The sequence below is a fragment of the Martes martes genome, assembly GCF_963455335.1.
Source record: "Martes martes genome assembly, chromosome: 17".
NCBI classification, from domain to species: domain Eukaryota; kingdom Metazoa; phylum Chordata; class Mammalia; order Carnivora; family Mustelidae; genus Martes; species Martes martes.
In genome coordinates this window covers 51,195,648-51,212,087 of record NC_137905.1, presented here as the reverse complement: position 1 = coordinate 51,212,087, position 16,440 = coordinate 51,195,648, and the positions used below count along the sequence as shown (strand labels likewise).

Sequence of the window (16,440 nt, the reverse complement as noted above, 5' to 3'; positions counted from 1 at the left end):
TTGTGACGCTGGGGTCTCTTCGGGGCAGAGCTGGAGTCGTGGACTCCTGTGTCCCGAGGGTCTGGAACCTGTAGGTCTGAAATGGACAGCTGGGGCCTGGATTCCTGGGTCTGAGGGAAGAGGGGGCTGGACGCCGTAAATCCTGACTTTGAGGAAGGAGGGGATGGGTGGGGGGGAGCCGGACTCCTGGGTCTGAGGGCGGAGGGGGCCGGGCCCAAGCTGCCAGGCTTCTGGCCTTCTTGGCAACGCCCCCCCAGGGCCGGGCTTCGCGGACCAGCCCCTATTTAACGGTTCTGCTCCACGGCCTCACCCGACTTGAGGTGGGAAGAAGCCCAGAAGCGACAGGGAAAGACAGACAGAAGCAGAATGGCAACGGGAACGCGCTATGCCGGGAAGGTGGTGGTTGTGACAGGGGGCGGGCGCGGCATCGGAGCCGGGATCGTGAGAGCCTTCGGTGAGTAGGGGTCTGGCTGCTCAGGAATAGTGGAGCCTAGCAGACGAGGGACCCTGGGAACTAGTGGGTGTGGGATCTTCAGTACTGGAGCCAGGATTCTTTTTTTTTTTTTTTAAAGATTATTTATTTGACAGACAGAGATCACAAGTAGGCAGAGAGGCAGGCAGAGAGAGAGGAGAAAGCAGGCTCTCCACAGAGCAGAGAGCCCGATGCGGGGCTCGATCCCAGGACCCCGGGATCATGACCTGAGCCGAAGGCAGAGGCTTTAACCCACTGAGCCACCCAGGCGCCCCCAGGATTCTTATTAAAACCCAATTTGCGATGCTAATGAAGGAAGGCAGTATAAGCCTGGGGCCTGAGCTTTTGGCGGGTCTCCAAAAATGGTTATTCCCTTTCCCTGGGTCTCAGTTATTATACCTGCAAAGTGGGTGGTTGGGGAATGGCGCTTGCGGGTTTGGGGTTTATTCTGGAACCAGGGATGGGGGGCTCAGGAACCCCAGCAGGCACCTGGAGTGGCCAGGGAGAATATGTGTCAAGTTTTCTGCCCTTTGCTCTAGAGGATCATCATGAGACTTTGGGGTCACGAGGGGAACGTTCGGGAAGATGGGGCCCCACTCCAGGTGGCCACAAGAGGGCAGCAGAGGCCTTTGCCAGAGTCTGTACAAGGGTGGGGCTAACCTTTTCTTCCGTTCTCAGTGCAAAGCGGGGCCCAAGTAGTTATCTGTGACAAAGATGGTGAGTGTCCCTCAGTCCTCACCCCCAGCCCCCTCCTCCCTCAGACCCAGGAGTCCAGACCCCTAGCCCCTCTTCCCTCAGACCCAAGAGTCCTGGCCCCCAGCCCCTCCTCCCTCAGACCCAGGAGTCCATACCCCCAGCCCCCTCCTCCCTCAGACCCAGGAATCCCAGCCCCCAGCCCCCTCCTCCCTCAGACCCAGGCGTCCAGGCCTCCAGCCCTTTTCTCCCTGCAGAGTCAGGGGGCCGGGCCCTGCAGCAGGAGCTTGCTGGAACTCTCTTTCTCCTCTGTGATGTAACTCGGGAGGAAGATGTGAGGGTGAGATATTTTCATCCCTGTCTCGTCCCAAAGGTTTAGGCTCAGCCTCATTCCCAAGCTTTCCCTGCTGGCCAGGTTCTGGGTCTCCTGGGAAAGTTCTCTCCCTCCTTCAGGGCTTTTGTCACACCTGTCACAGAGACTGCAACAAAAAAACTCCTCACAGTGGACCTCCTTCTGGAAGAGTTTTCCTCTCCTGCCTCTGGGTGTCTAACCCTTCCCTTCAGTCAATGTCTCTCTGCTGTGCTCCTCCCGTCCCCCACCCCGACCCCGCTGAGCTCTCTGCTGTGTGAATATAACCAGCCCTCTGGTCTCTGGCAACCCTGGCTTCCTGTCTCCTCTTCTCCTGCCATGCTTGGTGATTTGGGGGAGTCCCCTCTCAGCTGTGATCCAGCTTCCCCCTCCCCATCTTGCTTTTGGGAGTCCAGGCTCCTCAAGGCTGGGTGCCGGCACTGCTCACTTACAAGACATCTTTGTCCCCAGACCCTCATTTCTGAGACCGTCCGCCGTTTTGGCCGCTTGGATTGTGTGGTCAACAACGCTGGCTACCGTGAGTTGTGAGGCCCACAGGCCATTCTCCGCTGCTGTCAACCCGGCTTCGCATCCCTTCCTCCCCCCACCTCAGTTTCCCCTTCATCTTCCCCATCCCCTTCTCCATCCTCTTGGATGGGACAGTACAGCTTTGGGATTCCCCACCTCCTGGGCTTACATCCTGGCTCTGTTCTATCCCTGCCGGGTGCCTCCACACCCGCGCCCTCTCCTCTCCATGCTTCAGTTCCTATATTTCTAGAATGGGAATGATGGTGACGATCATCATCATTGCAGAGTTGTTGTGAGTATTGAATAAGGTGAACTACTCAGCCTCGTAATTACCAGAACCATCTTGGGCAAACAGCTTCCAGAAATCTTGGGGTCTCAATTAGCTTATCCATGCAGTGACGTCAGTGGCCCTTCTCGTTGCTGATGACTATGAAGTTATCCTTATGCATGAAAGTTTATGGGTCTTAGTGTGGTGACTTGGAAGGGAGAATGCCATCAGGTTAATGACTACCCTTCCTAAGAATCTCTCCTGCTGGTAAACCAGGGCTCAGAGAGGTGAGTTGTTCACACTGAGGTCACACAGCAAAGCGGTGATCAAAGAGACACCCTCTTCTATTACCCTCCCCCTGCTTATTGGCTGGGCAACTTTAAGCAAGTGGCTCACCCTCTCTGGGCTGCATTTTCCTCCTTAAATTGCTGTAAGCGTCAAAAAGATGGCGAATACTAGTTCATCCTTTCTCTCTGTGTACATTCAAGAGATAGTTACTGAGCGCTTACTATGTCCCGAATACTTTCCTGGGGATGGGGGAGTAGGCAGTGAACGAAACAGACAAAAACATTCTTGCTTTCTTGGGATTCACACACTCGAGGAAGGAAATAGACAAGAAAGGATACAGTTAAGTTTCCCCATTTGTGGTTTCTGTATTCGTGAAATCACCAACTCACACACACAAAAATTTTTTTGGAACCCCAGCCTCAGTCCTCACTGCTTCCCAGGGATTTTGCAGATTTGCTTGGGGAGTGGTGAGAGAAGTCCTAGTTGCCCGAAGCACCTGTTCCCAGACCAGGCCTACCCCTGCCTGCTAGTTTCAGAGGATAGAACTGCCCTGGGGCCGTCTGGATGGGTTAGCATCCCAACTCTGGCAGCCTCCAGCTAATGGCTTAACACCTTTGATCCTTGTTTCCTTGTTTGCAAAATAAATAAAATAGAGTGTCTTGGTAGGAGTTGTTTTGAGGATTTAAGGCTCTAATCTGATTTGCAAATATCTATTAAGTTTATGTATATACGGTGTCTACATACAAACATATATATAGTGTCTTAGGGGTTCTAGAACAGAAATGCCACAGATGGGGAGGGCTTAAACAACAAAGGTCCATCTCTCACAGTTTTGGAGGCTGGGAAGTCCAAGACTGAGAGGTCAGCAGATTCATGTCTGGGGACAGCCTGCTTCTTGCTGTATGCTCACAGGGTGGAAAGGACAAGGGGATCTCTGGGGTTTCTCTTCTAAGGGGGTCCATCCTCGGGACTTGAAAATCCCCCCCCCCCCCGTAGACCTCCCCTCCAAATGTCATGACATTGAAGGTTAGGATTTCAGTATATGAATTTGGGGGGCGCAGGGGATGCGTTTAGTCCATAACATTTACATCTTATTACATTTCCCTTGGGAGCAGTGGATGAATGGTCCCTAATTCATTGTCATTGGAACTTTATAGAGCGTAACGCCTTGAATAACAGGGTTGGCTGTATATACGAGTATGTCGGGTGGTGATAAAGGCTGTGAATAAAAATAAAGTCAGCCTGCCTGGCTGGCTCAGGGGAGGCTGCGACTCTTGAACTCGGGGTAGTGATTTCGAGCCCCACGTTGGGCATAGAGCTTACTTTAAAAAAAAAAAAAAAGCTGTTTAGGGTCTAGAAAATGGCAGGGGCTGTTTTCAACAGAGGATCCAGGGTGGATTCTCTGAAGATGTTTGAACAGCTCCCTGGAGGAAGCCAGGACACAAGCTCTGGGTCCCCGGGAAAGAACAATCCAAGATTCCCTCAACTTTCTGGCCGCCGTCTTGTTTTCTTTCTGCCCTTGTCTTCTATCTTCCCAGCTCCTTTTCTTCTGAACATTGATTTTTCTGTCCCTTTAGCCCTAACCCCTCCCCCCAATTCCTCCTATTTATTTTACAAATACGTTATGGGACTAAGTGTCAGGCACACATATGGACTCATGAAAAGAAAATCCTTTTAAGATTTTGTTTATTTTTTATCTTTTTGTTTGTTTGTTTAAGATTTTTATTTATTTATTTGACAGGCAGAGATCACAAGTAGGCAGAGAGGCAGGCAGAGAGAGTGAGAGAGAAGCAGGCTCCCCGCCGAGCAGAGAGCCCGATGCGGGACTCGATCCCAGGACCCCGAGATCATGACCTGAGCCGAAGACCGAGGCTTAACCCATTGAGCCACCCAGGCGCCCCTATTTTTTATCTTTTTAATTTAAATTCAGTTAGCCAACATAGAGTATAAGATTTTATTTTTAAGTAATCTCTACACCCAACGTGGGGGATTGAACTCATGACCCCGAGGTCAGGAGCCACTTGTTCCACCGACCCAGACAGCCAGGTGCACTGACTTCGGAAATTTCCTTTTTTTTCTTTTTAAAGTAGACTCCATGCCCAAGATAGGGCTTGAACTCCCAACTCTGAGATCAAGACCTGAGATCAAGTGCTGTACCCATTGAGTCACTCAGGTGCCCCCAGATTTGGGAAACTTCTAAGCCTGAGAGCAAAGTGTCATCCTCCTTCTGTAGATAGGGAGGCTGAGGCACAGAGAGGCAAAGTGACTTGCCCACAGTCACACAGCCAGGAAGTGGCAGGGGCTCATATCGGAACCCAGGCCTTTTGGCCTGAGGCGGCTTTTTAATTCACTGTTATGCAACCTCCCTTCCTTTTCAGGATCCCTGACCCTCTTGTCTGTCCCCTGCCCTCTGCTGGTGGCCCCTCCTCGCCATATCCCTATTTCTTCCCTGTTCTCTGTGTCACTCCCTCATTCTCTCCACCTCTCTGTCCCCCACCCTCAGACCCACCTCCGCAATGGCCCGAGGAGACCTCTGCCCAGGGCTTCAGGCAGCTGCTGGAGCTGAACCTGCTGGGGACATACACCTTGACCAAGGTGAGGACCGCAGCCCTGGCTGCCAGGCCAGGGGGCCTCCTGATGGTGAGATTCTCAGATGCATTTTTTCTCGGAGCAGAAGTTTTCCTCTGCCTTGGTTTGACCTGACTCCAAAAGGACTCCGTGCTTTGTAGCAAGTAGGTGGGGGCAAATCCCTACATCCAGCCAAAGCTTAACTGTGTGGCTACTTGGCCCAGTCCTCTTAGGGACCTTCCAGAACATTCCAGAGTGCTGTGCTGGTCGTGTTGGGGGATGTTAGGAACAGGGGGGAAGTGTGGAGGCAGGGAGTCCGTGATAGGCATTAACAGCTTTGCCACTCTGTGAAGAGCTCTGGGGAACAAAGAGCTTTTTTACCTCCCCCATCTTGCCTTCATAAAGGTCTCCTGCTTTAGGGCCTCTCCTTCCCAACCATCCTTGCTTCTGTAGCACCAGTGTGCATGCACGTGCATATCTGTTCTCTGTAACAGCTTGTTTATTCTCATCAGAGCACATTTTAATTCATTCAACATTTATTTGCTAAGTACCTGCTGTGTGCACCCAGCAAAGGACAAACATCCTTGTTCCTGGGCAGCCGACACGCTGGTAGGGGGGGGACAGGCAGTGAGCAAGTAAATAGAATATAATGTCAGGGAGTGATAAATGCTGGGCAGAAGAGTGATGGGCAAGTGTAAAGACTCTTTTAGAAAACTTTTTTTTTAAGAAGATTTTAATTATTTATTTGACAGAGAGAGAGAGTGATCACAAGTAGGCAGAGAGACAGGCAGAGGGGGAGGGGGAAGCAGGCTCCCCGATGAGCAGAGAGCCTGATGTGGGACTCGATCCCAGGATCCTGGGGTCACGACCCAAGCCGAAGGCAGAGGCTTAACACACTGAGCCACCCAGGCACCCTCTTTTCTTTCTTCCTTTCTTTTTTTTTTTCTCAAAGTAGGCTCCTTGCCCCGTGTGGAGCCCAGTGTGGGGCTTGAACTCACAACCCTGAGATCGAGACCTGCCTGAGTTGAGACTGAGTGGGACACTGAACCGACTCAGCCACCCAGGTGCCCCTATGAAACTTTTTATTTTGACATTTTATTTTTTTAAAGATTTTATTTATTTATTTGACAGACAGAGATCACAAGTAGGCAGAGAGGCAGGCAGAGAGGACATAGGCTCCCCACTGAGCAAGGAGCCCGATGAGGGGCCTTGATCCCAGGACCCTGAGATCATGACCTGAGCTGAAGGCAGACGCTTAACCCACTGAGCCACCCAGGCGCCCCTTATTTTGACATTTTGCAAGCATACCCAAAAGCGGAGAGATTGTGCACCAAATTCCACACACCTATCACCCAGCAACCGTTAGCAACATTCTGTCATTCTTCCCGTGGACCTCTTACTGTTTTCCTGCTTTACTTTGCTTTCCTTTCCTGTTCTTTTCCTTTCTTTTTGCTGGAGTATTTTATTTTTATTTTTATCATTTTTATTTTTTAAAAAGATTTTATTTATTTATTTGAGAGAGCACAAGTAGGCAGAGCAGCAGGCAGAGGGAGAGGGAGAAGGAGAAGCAGGCTCCTCGCTGAGCAGGGGGGGGGTCCGATGCGGGGCTCAATCCCAGGACTCTGGGGTCATGACCAGAGCCAAAGGCAGCCCCTTAACTGACTGAGTTAGGTGTAGGTATCCATGAGTCAAGGATATGGGTGAGGCTGAGTCGTCCAGCAGAGAACAGCCTGTGCAAAGGCCCTGGGGTGGGACTGCTCCAAGCGGAGGAGGAACAGCGAGAGCCCAGCGCGACTGAAGCAGGGCAGGGGGGCGGGGGGGAGGTGAGAGCAGAAAGGGGACCAAAGGGCCTAGATGCTATCTGGCTTCATCACCACACAGTGCTTTGGCGCTTGAGCCTAAAGCCCACGGAGTGAGCTGCCATTAGTGGGAACCGGCGCCCTCCGGCGGCCGCGTGGGGAACAGGCGGGGGCGAGGGTGGAGGCGGTGGCCCCAGAGTGGTCCAGGCAGGAGGTGATTTGAATCCGACCAGGCCGGTGGCTGTGGATTTGTAGGGAAGCGTTCCGATTCCCGATCCATTTTGAAGGTAGAATTGTCGGGATTTCCTTGTAGACTAGACGTGGGGGGTGGACTCGAGAAAGAACGGAGTGGAGGTTTTGGTTTATTGGTCTCCCACCCCTACTGCCAGCAACTGGCCACCGGACTGAGTTGCCATCCGTTGCCACGGGGACGCCCAGGGAGGAGCAGGTGGACTGCAAGACCTTTGGGTGGGGGTGTGGGTGGGGTGCCTCGCCCACGTCCCCTTGGGATTCTTGGGTCTGGGGTGAGGGGAGAGGCCTGGAGTCATCAGTTGGGCGCTCACCAGCCTGAGGCTAGGGTAGATCGGAAAAGACAGTGTAGACAGAGAAGGGAGGAGCCCCGGGAGTGGGCGGGGCGGGGGGGAGGGTGGTCACCAGTGTGAGGAAGCTCAGGCACTGTTTTGTGGTTTTTTTGAAGATTTTATTTTTTTATTTGACAGATCACAAGTAGACAGAGAGGCAGGCAGAGGGGGGGGGCGGGGGGAAGCAGGCTCCCCGCCGAGCAGAGAGCCCGATGCGGGGCTCCATCCGAGGACTCTGGGATCATGACCTGAGTCGAAGGCAGATGCTTTAACCCACTGAGCCACCCAGGCGCCCCTCAGGCACTGTTTTTGAGGTATCACCAGAGTTCTAGCTGAAATGTTTCTGGGCATTTGGGTGCCCTTGTTCAACCCGTGAACCCTCACTCCTAGCCCTCACTTGTGTTCACCTCTATACCGTAAGACATAAACCACAGCCCACAAAGAGGGTATATATGTAATTATACATTATACACGTAATTATATATATAATCTTTCAGTGCCCAGTATTTATTTTTTATTTTTCTTAAAAGATTTTATTTATTGGGGCGCCTGGGTGGCTCAGTCATTAAGCATCTGCCTTCAGCCCAGGTCATGATCCCAAGATCCTGGGATTGAGCCCCGTATTGGGTTCCCTGATCGGCCAAAAGCCTGCTTCTCCCTCTCCCACTCCCCCTGCTTGTGTTCCTTCTCTCGCTGTCTCTCTCTGTCAAATAAATAAAATCTTTATTTAAAAAAAAAATACGAGGGGCACCTGGGTGACTCAGTGGATTGGGCCTCTGCCTTGGGCTCAGGTCATGATCTCAGGGTCCTGGGATCGAGCCCCGCTTCGGGCTCTCTGCTCGGTGGGGAGCCTACTTCCCCCTCTCTCTCTGCCTCCTTGTGATCTCTCTCTGTCAAATAAATAAATAAAATCTTTTTAAAAATTTAAAAAATAAAAAAGACTTATGAATTTAAAAAAATTTTTTTAAAAGATTTTATTTATTTGACACACCTCAGTTTTCTCCTGTGAAAAATGAAGCTCATCATGGCATCTCATTCACCGGGTTCCTGAGAATTGTCTGAGGGTAAAATACCCACAAAGCCCTTACAACATGCCTGGCACAGTTTACTATCTACGCATTCTTACGGCTTGTGGTGAACTTTGCCCCATTCTGTTTCTGGCAATCTACCTCACTCAGGTCAAGCTCACAGAAATATACATGAGGCAGATGAAACCTGGCAGAAGTAGAAGGGAAAAGGTGAGCTTTAAGCTGAATCCTGAGTGGGAGGAAGGGAAGTGGAGAACTAGGCCATAAGGTGTTTCATTTACCCAAAAAAGACTGTGCAAAGGTCCTGGGGACTGTAACCACCCAGGTGTGTTTTAAGAATAAGAGACGCTCATCTCCCATTCACACCTCTAGCTTAGCAATTAGAAGCATTTTATTAAATTGTTTTATCCATTGCCTCCTGCCATCCCCTACCGAGACATCCTATAATTTCATCAGTAGGAACTTCAGAAATACTACCAGTGGATTTAAATGTTTACTTATAATTACTGACATAGTTTAAGACTCATAAAATCTTGCCGGAATAGTACAGAGAACGCCTGTATACCCAGACTCCTCATTGCTAATATTTTACTCTGTTTGCTTTATTTTTCTGCCTCTTGGTTTGACGGTAAATTGCAGGCATCCATTCATGTCTCCTAAGGTGTCTGATGTCCATTCACCCCCCCCCCCCAAATCTGGGGAATATTTCCTAAAAACAAGAACGTTCTCTCATGCAGTCACAGTAAGATTAACATTGACACCATGGTCTTGGGTAATCCAGAGTTCTTCTTATTTAGATTATTAGAATTCTTTTTTTTTAAAGATTTTATTTATTTTATTTGACAGACAGAGATTACAAGTAGGCAGAGGCAGGCAGAGAGAGAGGAGGAAGCAGGCTCCCTGCTGAGCAGAGAGCCTGATGCGGGGCTTGATCCCAGGACTCTGGGATCATGACCTGAGCCGAAGGCAGAGGCTTTAACCCACTGAGCCACCCAGGCGCCCCTAGAATTCTTTTTTTTAAAAAAGATTTTATTTATTTATTTGGGAGAGAAAGGGAGCAGGGGGAGAAGGAGCCCAATGCAGGACTCGATCCCAGGACCCGGGGGATCATGACCTGAGCCCAAGGCAGATGTGCAACTGACTGAGCCACCCAGGTGCCCAAGATTTTGTTTTTAAGTAATTGCAGGGTGGGCTTCCCAGTGGAAGTGAACAATGAGCAGCATTGACTAGAGAGTGGGGTAAGGTGGGGGGGGGGTGGCTCTCCAGGCTGGGAGAAGCGGGGAGGACAGCCAGACGTATAATAGTCCAAGGGGGTCCTTGATGTGGCTACACCTGAGGTACAAGTGTTCCTAGCAGAGGGAAGAGCTGATTCGAAGGCCTGGCCTCCAGAGAGCTGGGCACTGTGGAGAGGCTGAGTCGTGCAATCCAAGGGGCTAGTGCAGGAAGACGTTGGGGGAGCAGATCATATGGGGACCCGAGGGCCATGCTGAAGTGTCTGGTCTTTCTCTCAAGTGCAATAGGGAGCCATGGAAGGTATTTGAGCAAGGAAGCGATGTGATGCCATCAATACTAAGAGATTGTGGGGCACCTGGGTGGCTCAGTTGGGTGAGCTTCTGACTCTTGGTTTGGGCTCCGGTCATGATCTCACAGGCATGAGGTTGAAGCCCCTGTTGGGCTCTGCACACTAGGTGTGGAGTTGGTTTGGGATTCTCTCTGCCCCTCCCCCCACCCGTGCATGCACGCTCTCTCTCCTTCGCTCTCTTTCTTTCAAAATAAATAAATGAAATCCTAAAAAAAATCCTAACAGATCATTAACGTTAAGAGATCACTCAAGGGGCGCCTGGCTGTCTCAGTCAGTAGGGCACCCGATTCTTGATCCCAGGGTCGTGAGTTTGAGCCCCATGTCAGGGGTAGAGATTACTTAAAAAAAAAAAAAAAAAGTCACTCTGGCTCTTGTCTGCAGAACCAATCAGAAGACAGAGTGTGGGAGTGGGAAAACCAGTATTAGGAGACTGTGGCATTTGTGCAAGTAAAAAGAGGTGGCCCTCACAGCCTCATATGGTCTGGCCCTGGTTCCTGCTCTGATCTCTCCTCCCACCACTGGGACCTTGTTGTGCCAAGCGCGCCAGCTCTGTCCTGCCTCAGGCCTTTGCACATGCTGTTCCTTCTGCCTGGCCCAGGCCCAGGCTTCTTCAAGACCTCCCCTCAGTTCATATCTGGGTTTGCAGCTGCACCCAGCCCAACACTCCCATTCCCCTCATCTTGCTCTACTTTCCCTGACCACACTCTAGCACATTCCATTACACTCTTTTATTTGTTTATTGCCGCTTCCTCCCCAGATCTTGGGCTCTGCGAGGACAGAAGTTTTGGTCTTGTTTCCTGTGGTATCCCCGTTGGTGTACCACAGTACCTGGCACCTACTAGGTGCTCCGTTAATGTTTGTCGAATGAATGAGGGGGAGACAATTGTAGAGATTCTGGAGGTCCTTAGATCCTTAGAAGGCACAATGGCCAGGGCTTGATGAGGGGATCAGATGAGAACTTAGGGAGAGGGAGGCTCTAGAAGGCTCTCACCTCTCTGGCTTGAGAAGCTGGATGGGAGTGGCCCCCAGGTCTGAGGCTGGAAATCAGGAAGAAAGGCAGATTCTAGGAGGAGACAATGGAGTGAGTTTTGCCCAGGAGACTTGAGAGATGGAGGGACCCAAAGGTGGCAGGGGAGCTCCAGAAGGAGGTTCTAAGGGAGACTTAGCATACGCTGATGGGAAACCAGCAAAGCAGGGGCTCCCCTGGCAGAGCTTGGAGAAAGCAGACCCAGGAACCCCAACATTTAGGAGAAATGGAGTCAGGCCCAAGCAAGGGTGCAGGCTCCCTGGGACAGTCAGGCGTCCGAAGGGAGGGAGGGAGAGAAGGGAAGGGCCGGCCAGTAAGATTCCAATGCATCCTTGATGTGGCTACTCCGAGGTGCTAGGTGACCTTGGAGGTGGGGGTTGGGCTATGGGCCAAAGAACATGTGTGGGAGGGTTGAGAAAAGGACCGCAGGGAGTGTGGGACAAATATTTATTCAGTGCTAGCTGTATGCCCAGTGCTAGGAGAAGGGTGGCCAATGACCCACATCATGCAGCCTGTGCAGTCCTTAGGGACCTCATGGGTGCAGGGTGGGGGTGGGGAGGGAGTTATAACGCTGGGCAAGGAGAAGGTTTAGGAAAGAAAAGGCAGGGGTGCCTGGGTGGCTCAGTCATTAAGCATCTGCCTTCAGCTCAGGTCATGATCCCAGCATCCTGGGATCAAGCCCCGCATCGGGCTCCCTGCTTCTCCCTCTCCCGCTCCCCCTGCTTCTGTTCCCTTTCTCAATGTGTCTCTCTCTGTCAAAAAAATAAATAAAATCTTAAAAAAAAAAAAAAAGGAAAGAAAAGGCAGGAGCAGTACCTGGGGGAGGAGCGGGGCAAGACCCAGGCTGAGGGAGGAGGGTTCCAAGGCCAATAAGGGAGAGGAGAGAAAGGAATGGGGGGGGGGCAATGGGAGGGAGTCAGGTCCCCGGGGAAAGGTTGGAAGATTCAAACCCCCCCCACCCAGTGCCCACATAATGATGCACTCGGGCTCATATTATCTTAAAGTTCTTAAGACTTAGATTGTCAGAAATTCTTTTTGTGGTTGTGGGTTTTGGTCTCTGCTCACTGCGGGGTGGAAATACCGGCTCTGACAGTTGTCACATGACCCTCAGAGCCTCGGTCACCTGTTCAGTCTCCTCACCTGGAAAAAGGAGCTATGGACAGTCCCTTCTAGGATTGTCCTGAGGATTAAATGAGCTAATCTGTGTGAAGAGCTGACAACAGGGCCAGGCACATAATAGATAAATTCAGGGGCACCTGGGTGGCTCCGTCAGTTAAACGTGTCTGCCTTCGGCTCAGGTCAGGATCTCAGGGTTGTGGGATGGAGCCCCGCATCGGACTCTCTGCTCAGCGGGGAGTCTGCTTCTCCCTCTGTGCTCTCTCTCTCTCTCTCAAATAAATAAATCTTTAAATTAATAAATAGGATGGTCAGGGTTGGCCTCATTGAGAAGGTGACATCTGAACGAAATTTGGAATTGTTGAGGAACTCGGTTTACCCAGGACTGTCCCGGGTGAGCCGTGAAAGTGAACTGAATATCCCATGTCCCCAGGAGCCCTTCAGTCCTCGGCATACTGGAGTGGCTGGTCACTGTAGGAGTGAGTCCCATGTGTATCAGAGCAAAAGTACTCCAGGGGCGCCTGGGTGGCTCAGTGGGTTAAAGCCTCTGCCTTCAGCTCAGGTCATGATCCCAGGGTCCTGGGATCAAGCCCCGCATCGGGCTCTCTTCTCAGCAGGGAGCCTGCTTCCCCCTCTCTCTCTGCCTGCCTCTCTGCCCGCTTGTGATCTCTCTCTGTGTCAAATAAATAAATAAAATCTTTAAAAAAAAAAAAAAGTACTCCAGACAGAGGGAACCACAAGTGCAAAGGCCCTGAGGTTGGGACATGCAGGGTATGTTTGAAGACACCGGTCCTCAGAAAAGGTGAAGGCTGTTTTTGAAGGGAGCAGAGAAAGTTTAAAATTGCTGGTGGGGTGACCCAGAGAGGGAGGGAATTTCGATTCCCACTCTGGGAACCCCCAGGGGAGCCTGCTTGCATTCATTAATGTTTAGTGGCAGGAACAGGTCTTGACCAGCCTGCTCAGCTGTCAAAAGAAAGCAAGGGGAAGGATAGGATTTGAATTTATTCAAGGTCATGTGTAGTGAAAGAGCTGAGAGACAGAGGGAGGGAGGAGAGGGAGAAAGAATTAGTTTAGGGACCTCTGGGGAGCCAGAGGGTTGCAGAGCAGAAGCTGGTAAAAATGGGTGCATTTCCTGAAGGTCTCCCACATCACGTTCTGACCATAGAGTTCTCCCTAAAGTTCAGAGACACTATCTTCCCCTTATGGATAAAAGAGCTTCCTCCCATTTTTGCAAAATATGCAGCCATCTTGCATTTTCCTGTCTTGATTTGGACATGAGTTCGAGTAACATACAAAGACCTAGAGGGGGGAGACAGAGACCTAGAGAAAGAGGGGCAGGCTGGGGTGGGGTGGGGTGGGGAGGGAGGTGGGGGGGGGGAGGGTCAGGGACACAAAGGGGAGGGAGGGAGGGAGGAGAGGAGACATGGAGAAAAATGCCTTCCAGACATGGAGGGATTCCTCAACCAGACCTGGAGACCCTGAGGCAAACCAGTGAAGACCCTCTCTGGAGTTCTAGAACGCTGTCCCCACAAGGCACTGCGATCCGCTAGTGAGCATACCAGGGCAATGGTCATTGACCCAGGCATCAGGATGCGTTTCGGTGTGGCTGGTGGAACCAAGGGGCCAGGTGGCTGACGTTGCCTTCTGTCTCCCCAGCTTGCCCTCCCCCACCTGCGGAAGAGCCGCGGGAACGTTATCAACATCTCCAGTCTGGTGGGGGCCATTGGCCAGGTCCAGGCGGTTCCTTATGTGGCCACGAAGGTACCCTACCCCTTCCTTCACTCTCTGCCGGGCCCTCTAGGTACCTCAGCCCCGAGGTATGACTACCCTGTTCTCATGTCCCAACTTGACACCCGCCCGTTGGAGGAGAGGACAGGAGGAACCTCCTCTTCCCTGGACTGAACTTTCCCTCCAAATCACCCTCCGCAGGGGGCAGTAACAGCCATGACCAAAGCCTTGGCCCTGGATGAGAGTCAATATGGTGTCCGGGTCAACTGGTGAGCAGCTCCAGCTGGGCAGAGAAGGCTGGGAGTGAGCCCGAGAGGCCACGCTGGTGGCACCCGTCCCTGACCCCCCTCTTCTCCCTTCCCTCAGCATTTCTCCAGGAAACATCTGGACCCCACTGTGGGAGGAGCTGGCAGCCTTCACGCCTGACCCTGCCGCCACAATCCGAGAGGGCACCCTGGCCCAGGTAGGGGTGGGGAGAGGGTCCGGGTGCTGTGGGAGTGGCTTAGGGCAAGGCAGCCAGGCCAGGCGCTTCACGTGTTCTCCCTTGCCTCTGGTCTCTCCCCAGCCCCTGGGCCGCATGGGCCAGCCAGCCGACGTGGCGGCCGCTGCCGTGTTCCTGGCCTCGGAAGCCAATTTCTGCACCGGGATTGAGCTGTTTGTGACTGGGGGTGCAGAGCTGGGGTATGGGCGCAAGGCCATTCCGGACACCCCCGTGGAGCCCCCCACCATCCCTTCCTGATTTCCCAAATTTCCACGCGGGCCTTCCTGATCAGGACTCCCACCCCAAACTCAGTATCCCAGTTTTCAGCTTCTACCATCTACAGACCCCAACTCTAGACATTAACTCCACTTACCAATGTGCCAAACCACCCCGCGAGTTCCCATAAAACCAGTTTGCAGCCAGGAGGAGGAGGGCGTCACGACAATTTTTTCTACCCTCGACGTCTGCCACTCAAGGACGGCGTCCGCGCTCCCAGTCCCAGGTGTTCCCACGCGTAGCCTCGACCCGAGGGACTACAACTCCCGGCAGGCCTTGCAGCAGGCTCCTGGGGAGGTATTGCCGGTCGGCTTTACCCTAGCTAATACAAAGGCCCGCAGGGGAGAATAAATTAAACCTTATTAGGAGATAATAGCGGAGGTGAAACAAAAGGGCCTCCTCGTTATTCTAGGTCCTTAAGGGAATGGGGTTTTGACCTCGCTGGCTGTGGAATAGGAGGGTGGCGGGCTCCAGAACTTCTGCGGGAAGCAGCGGCTACGGTTGAGAGTCCTCGGTCAGAGGGAGGAGGGGCTGGGATCCTGGACTCCTGGGTTTGTGGGAGGAGGAAACATGGGGCGTGGACTCCCCAGTTAGGGAAGAGCGTACCCTGGATTCCCTCAGGGGCGCGGGGCCCAGTTTGGGTTGAATCTCCCCAGTGTGGGGGGGTGGGGCCGCATGGCTGCTGCGGATTGGCCGCCTCGGAGGGTGTGCGGCAACCGCTGATTGGCTGAGGCGGGGGTGGGTGCGGTCGTGGCTGCCACGCCCCTCGGGCTCCAGGCCGGGTGGTGGGAGAGGGAGACTGGGGCATAGGAAACCAAACGGGGTGAGACTTTGTGTGGAAAGGCTGGCAATTTGCCGAGGCCTGTGGTGTTAGGGGCGGGTGACAGTGACCCGGGAATCAGAGTTTGAGGACTCAACAGGAACAAGACTTTGGTTCTTGTAATCCGGAGGCAGAAGTTGGGGGAATCCTGACCTAGGAGGTTTTGGGGCCACAGTGACCGAGGAGTTCGGTATAGGGGGCACTGATGCAGGTTTGAACTGCTAGGGATTAGAGGGATCCTGATGAGCTGTAATTAGCTAACTCTGCCCCTGGGGGTTCTGTCACTGGGGAGACACTCACAAGGGGGCATAACCAGCTAACCCTACCCTAGGGGCTCTAGGGGCTGTTCTTAGAGGCTCACTCATGCGTTGGTGGATTAAAATTTTTCGGGTCTCACTGATGGGACTGGAACCATGTGTGTTGTATCTTTTCTAAAAAATGATATTTATTTATTTATTTGGGGGGGGCGGGGAGAGGGGAGGGAGAGGGAGAGAGACAAGCGGACTCTGCGCTGAGCAAAGAGCCAGCGATGGGCTCTATCTCTTGATCCTGAGAGCATGACCTGAGCTGAAATCAAGAGCCGGAGCCTTAACCGATTGAGCCACCCAGGCATCCCTATTTATTTCAGATATTTATTCATTCTAGAGAGAATGAATATGTGAGCGTGGAAGAGGGGCAGAGGGGGAAGGAGAGGGAAAGGCAGAGAATCACAAGCTGCCTCTGCGCTGTGTGGAACTCGATCTCAGGACCTTGAGATCATGACCCGAGTGGAAACTAAGAGTCTGGCGCCTAACGGACTGAGGCACCCAGCTGCCCCATGTGTGTTGGATCTCTTA

The 16,440-nt window shown here is 52.4% G+C and overlaps 1 protein-coding gene across 1 annotated transcript; it reads left to right on the top strand.

The window, feature by feature from the left end:
- Window positions 1–15: 15 nt before the first annotated feature.
- On the top strand, window positions 16–14,936 carry HSD17B14 (hydroxysteroid 17-beta dehydrogenase 14). Its single transcript, XM_080827748.1, has 9 exons — window positions 16–454; window positions 1,151–1,189; window positions 1,423–1,505; window positions 1,986–2,052; window positions 5,102–5,193; window positions 13,956–14,060; window positions 14,229–14,296; window positions 14,394–14,490; window positions 14,593–14,936. The coding sequence occupies exons 1-9, from the start codon at window positions 367–369 to the stop codon at window positions 14,764–14,766; spliced, it is 813 nt and encodes a 270-aa protein (XP_080683874.1). The 5' UTR covers window positions 16–366; the 3' UTR covers window positions 14,767–14,936.
- Window positions 14,937–16,440: the final 1,504 nt, after the last annotated feature.

Bases quoted from the DNA above. Each gene is read 5' to 3' on its own strand.
- HSD17B14 (XM_080827748.1), top strand. From the start codon at position 367: ATGGCAACGGGAACGCGCTATGCCGGGAAGGTGGTGGTTGTGACAGGG. The intron at 1,506-1,985 runs GTGAGATATTTT...CTTTGTCCCCAG, and splicing joins CTCGGGAGGAAGATGTGAGG to ACCCTCATTTCTGAGACCGT. The intron at 14,491-14,592 runs GTAGGGGTGGGG...GTCTCTCCCCAG, and splicing joins GAGAGGGCACCCTGGCCCAG to CCCCTGGGCCGCATGGGCCA.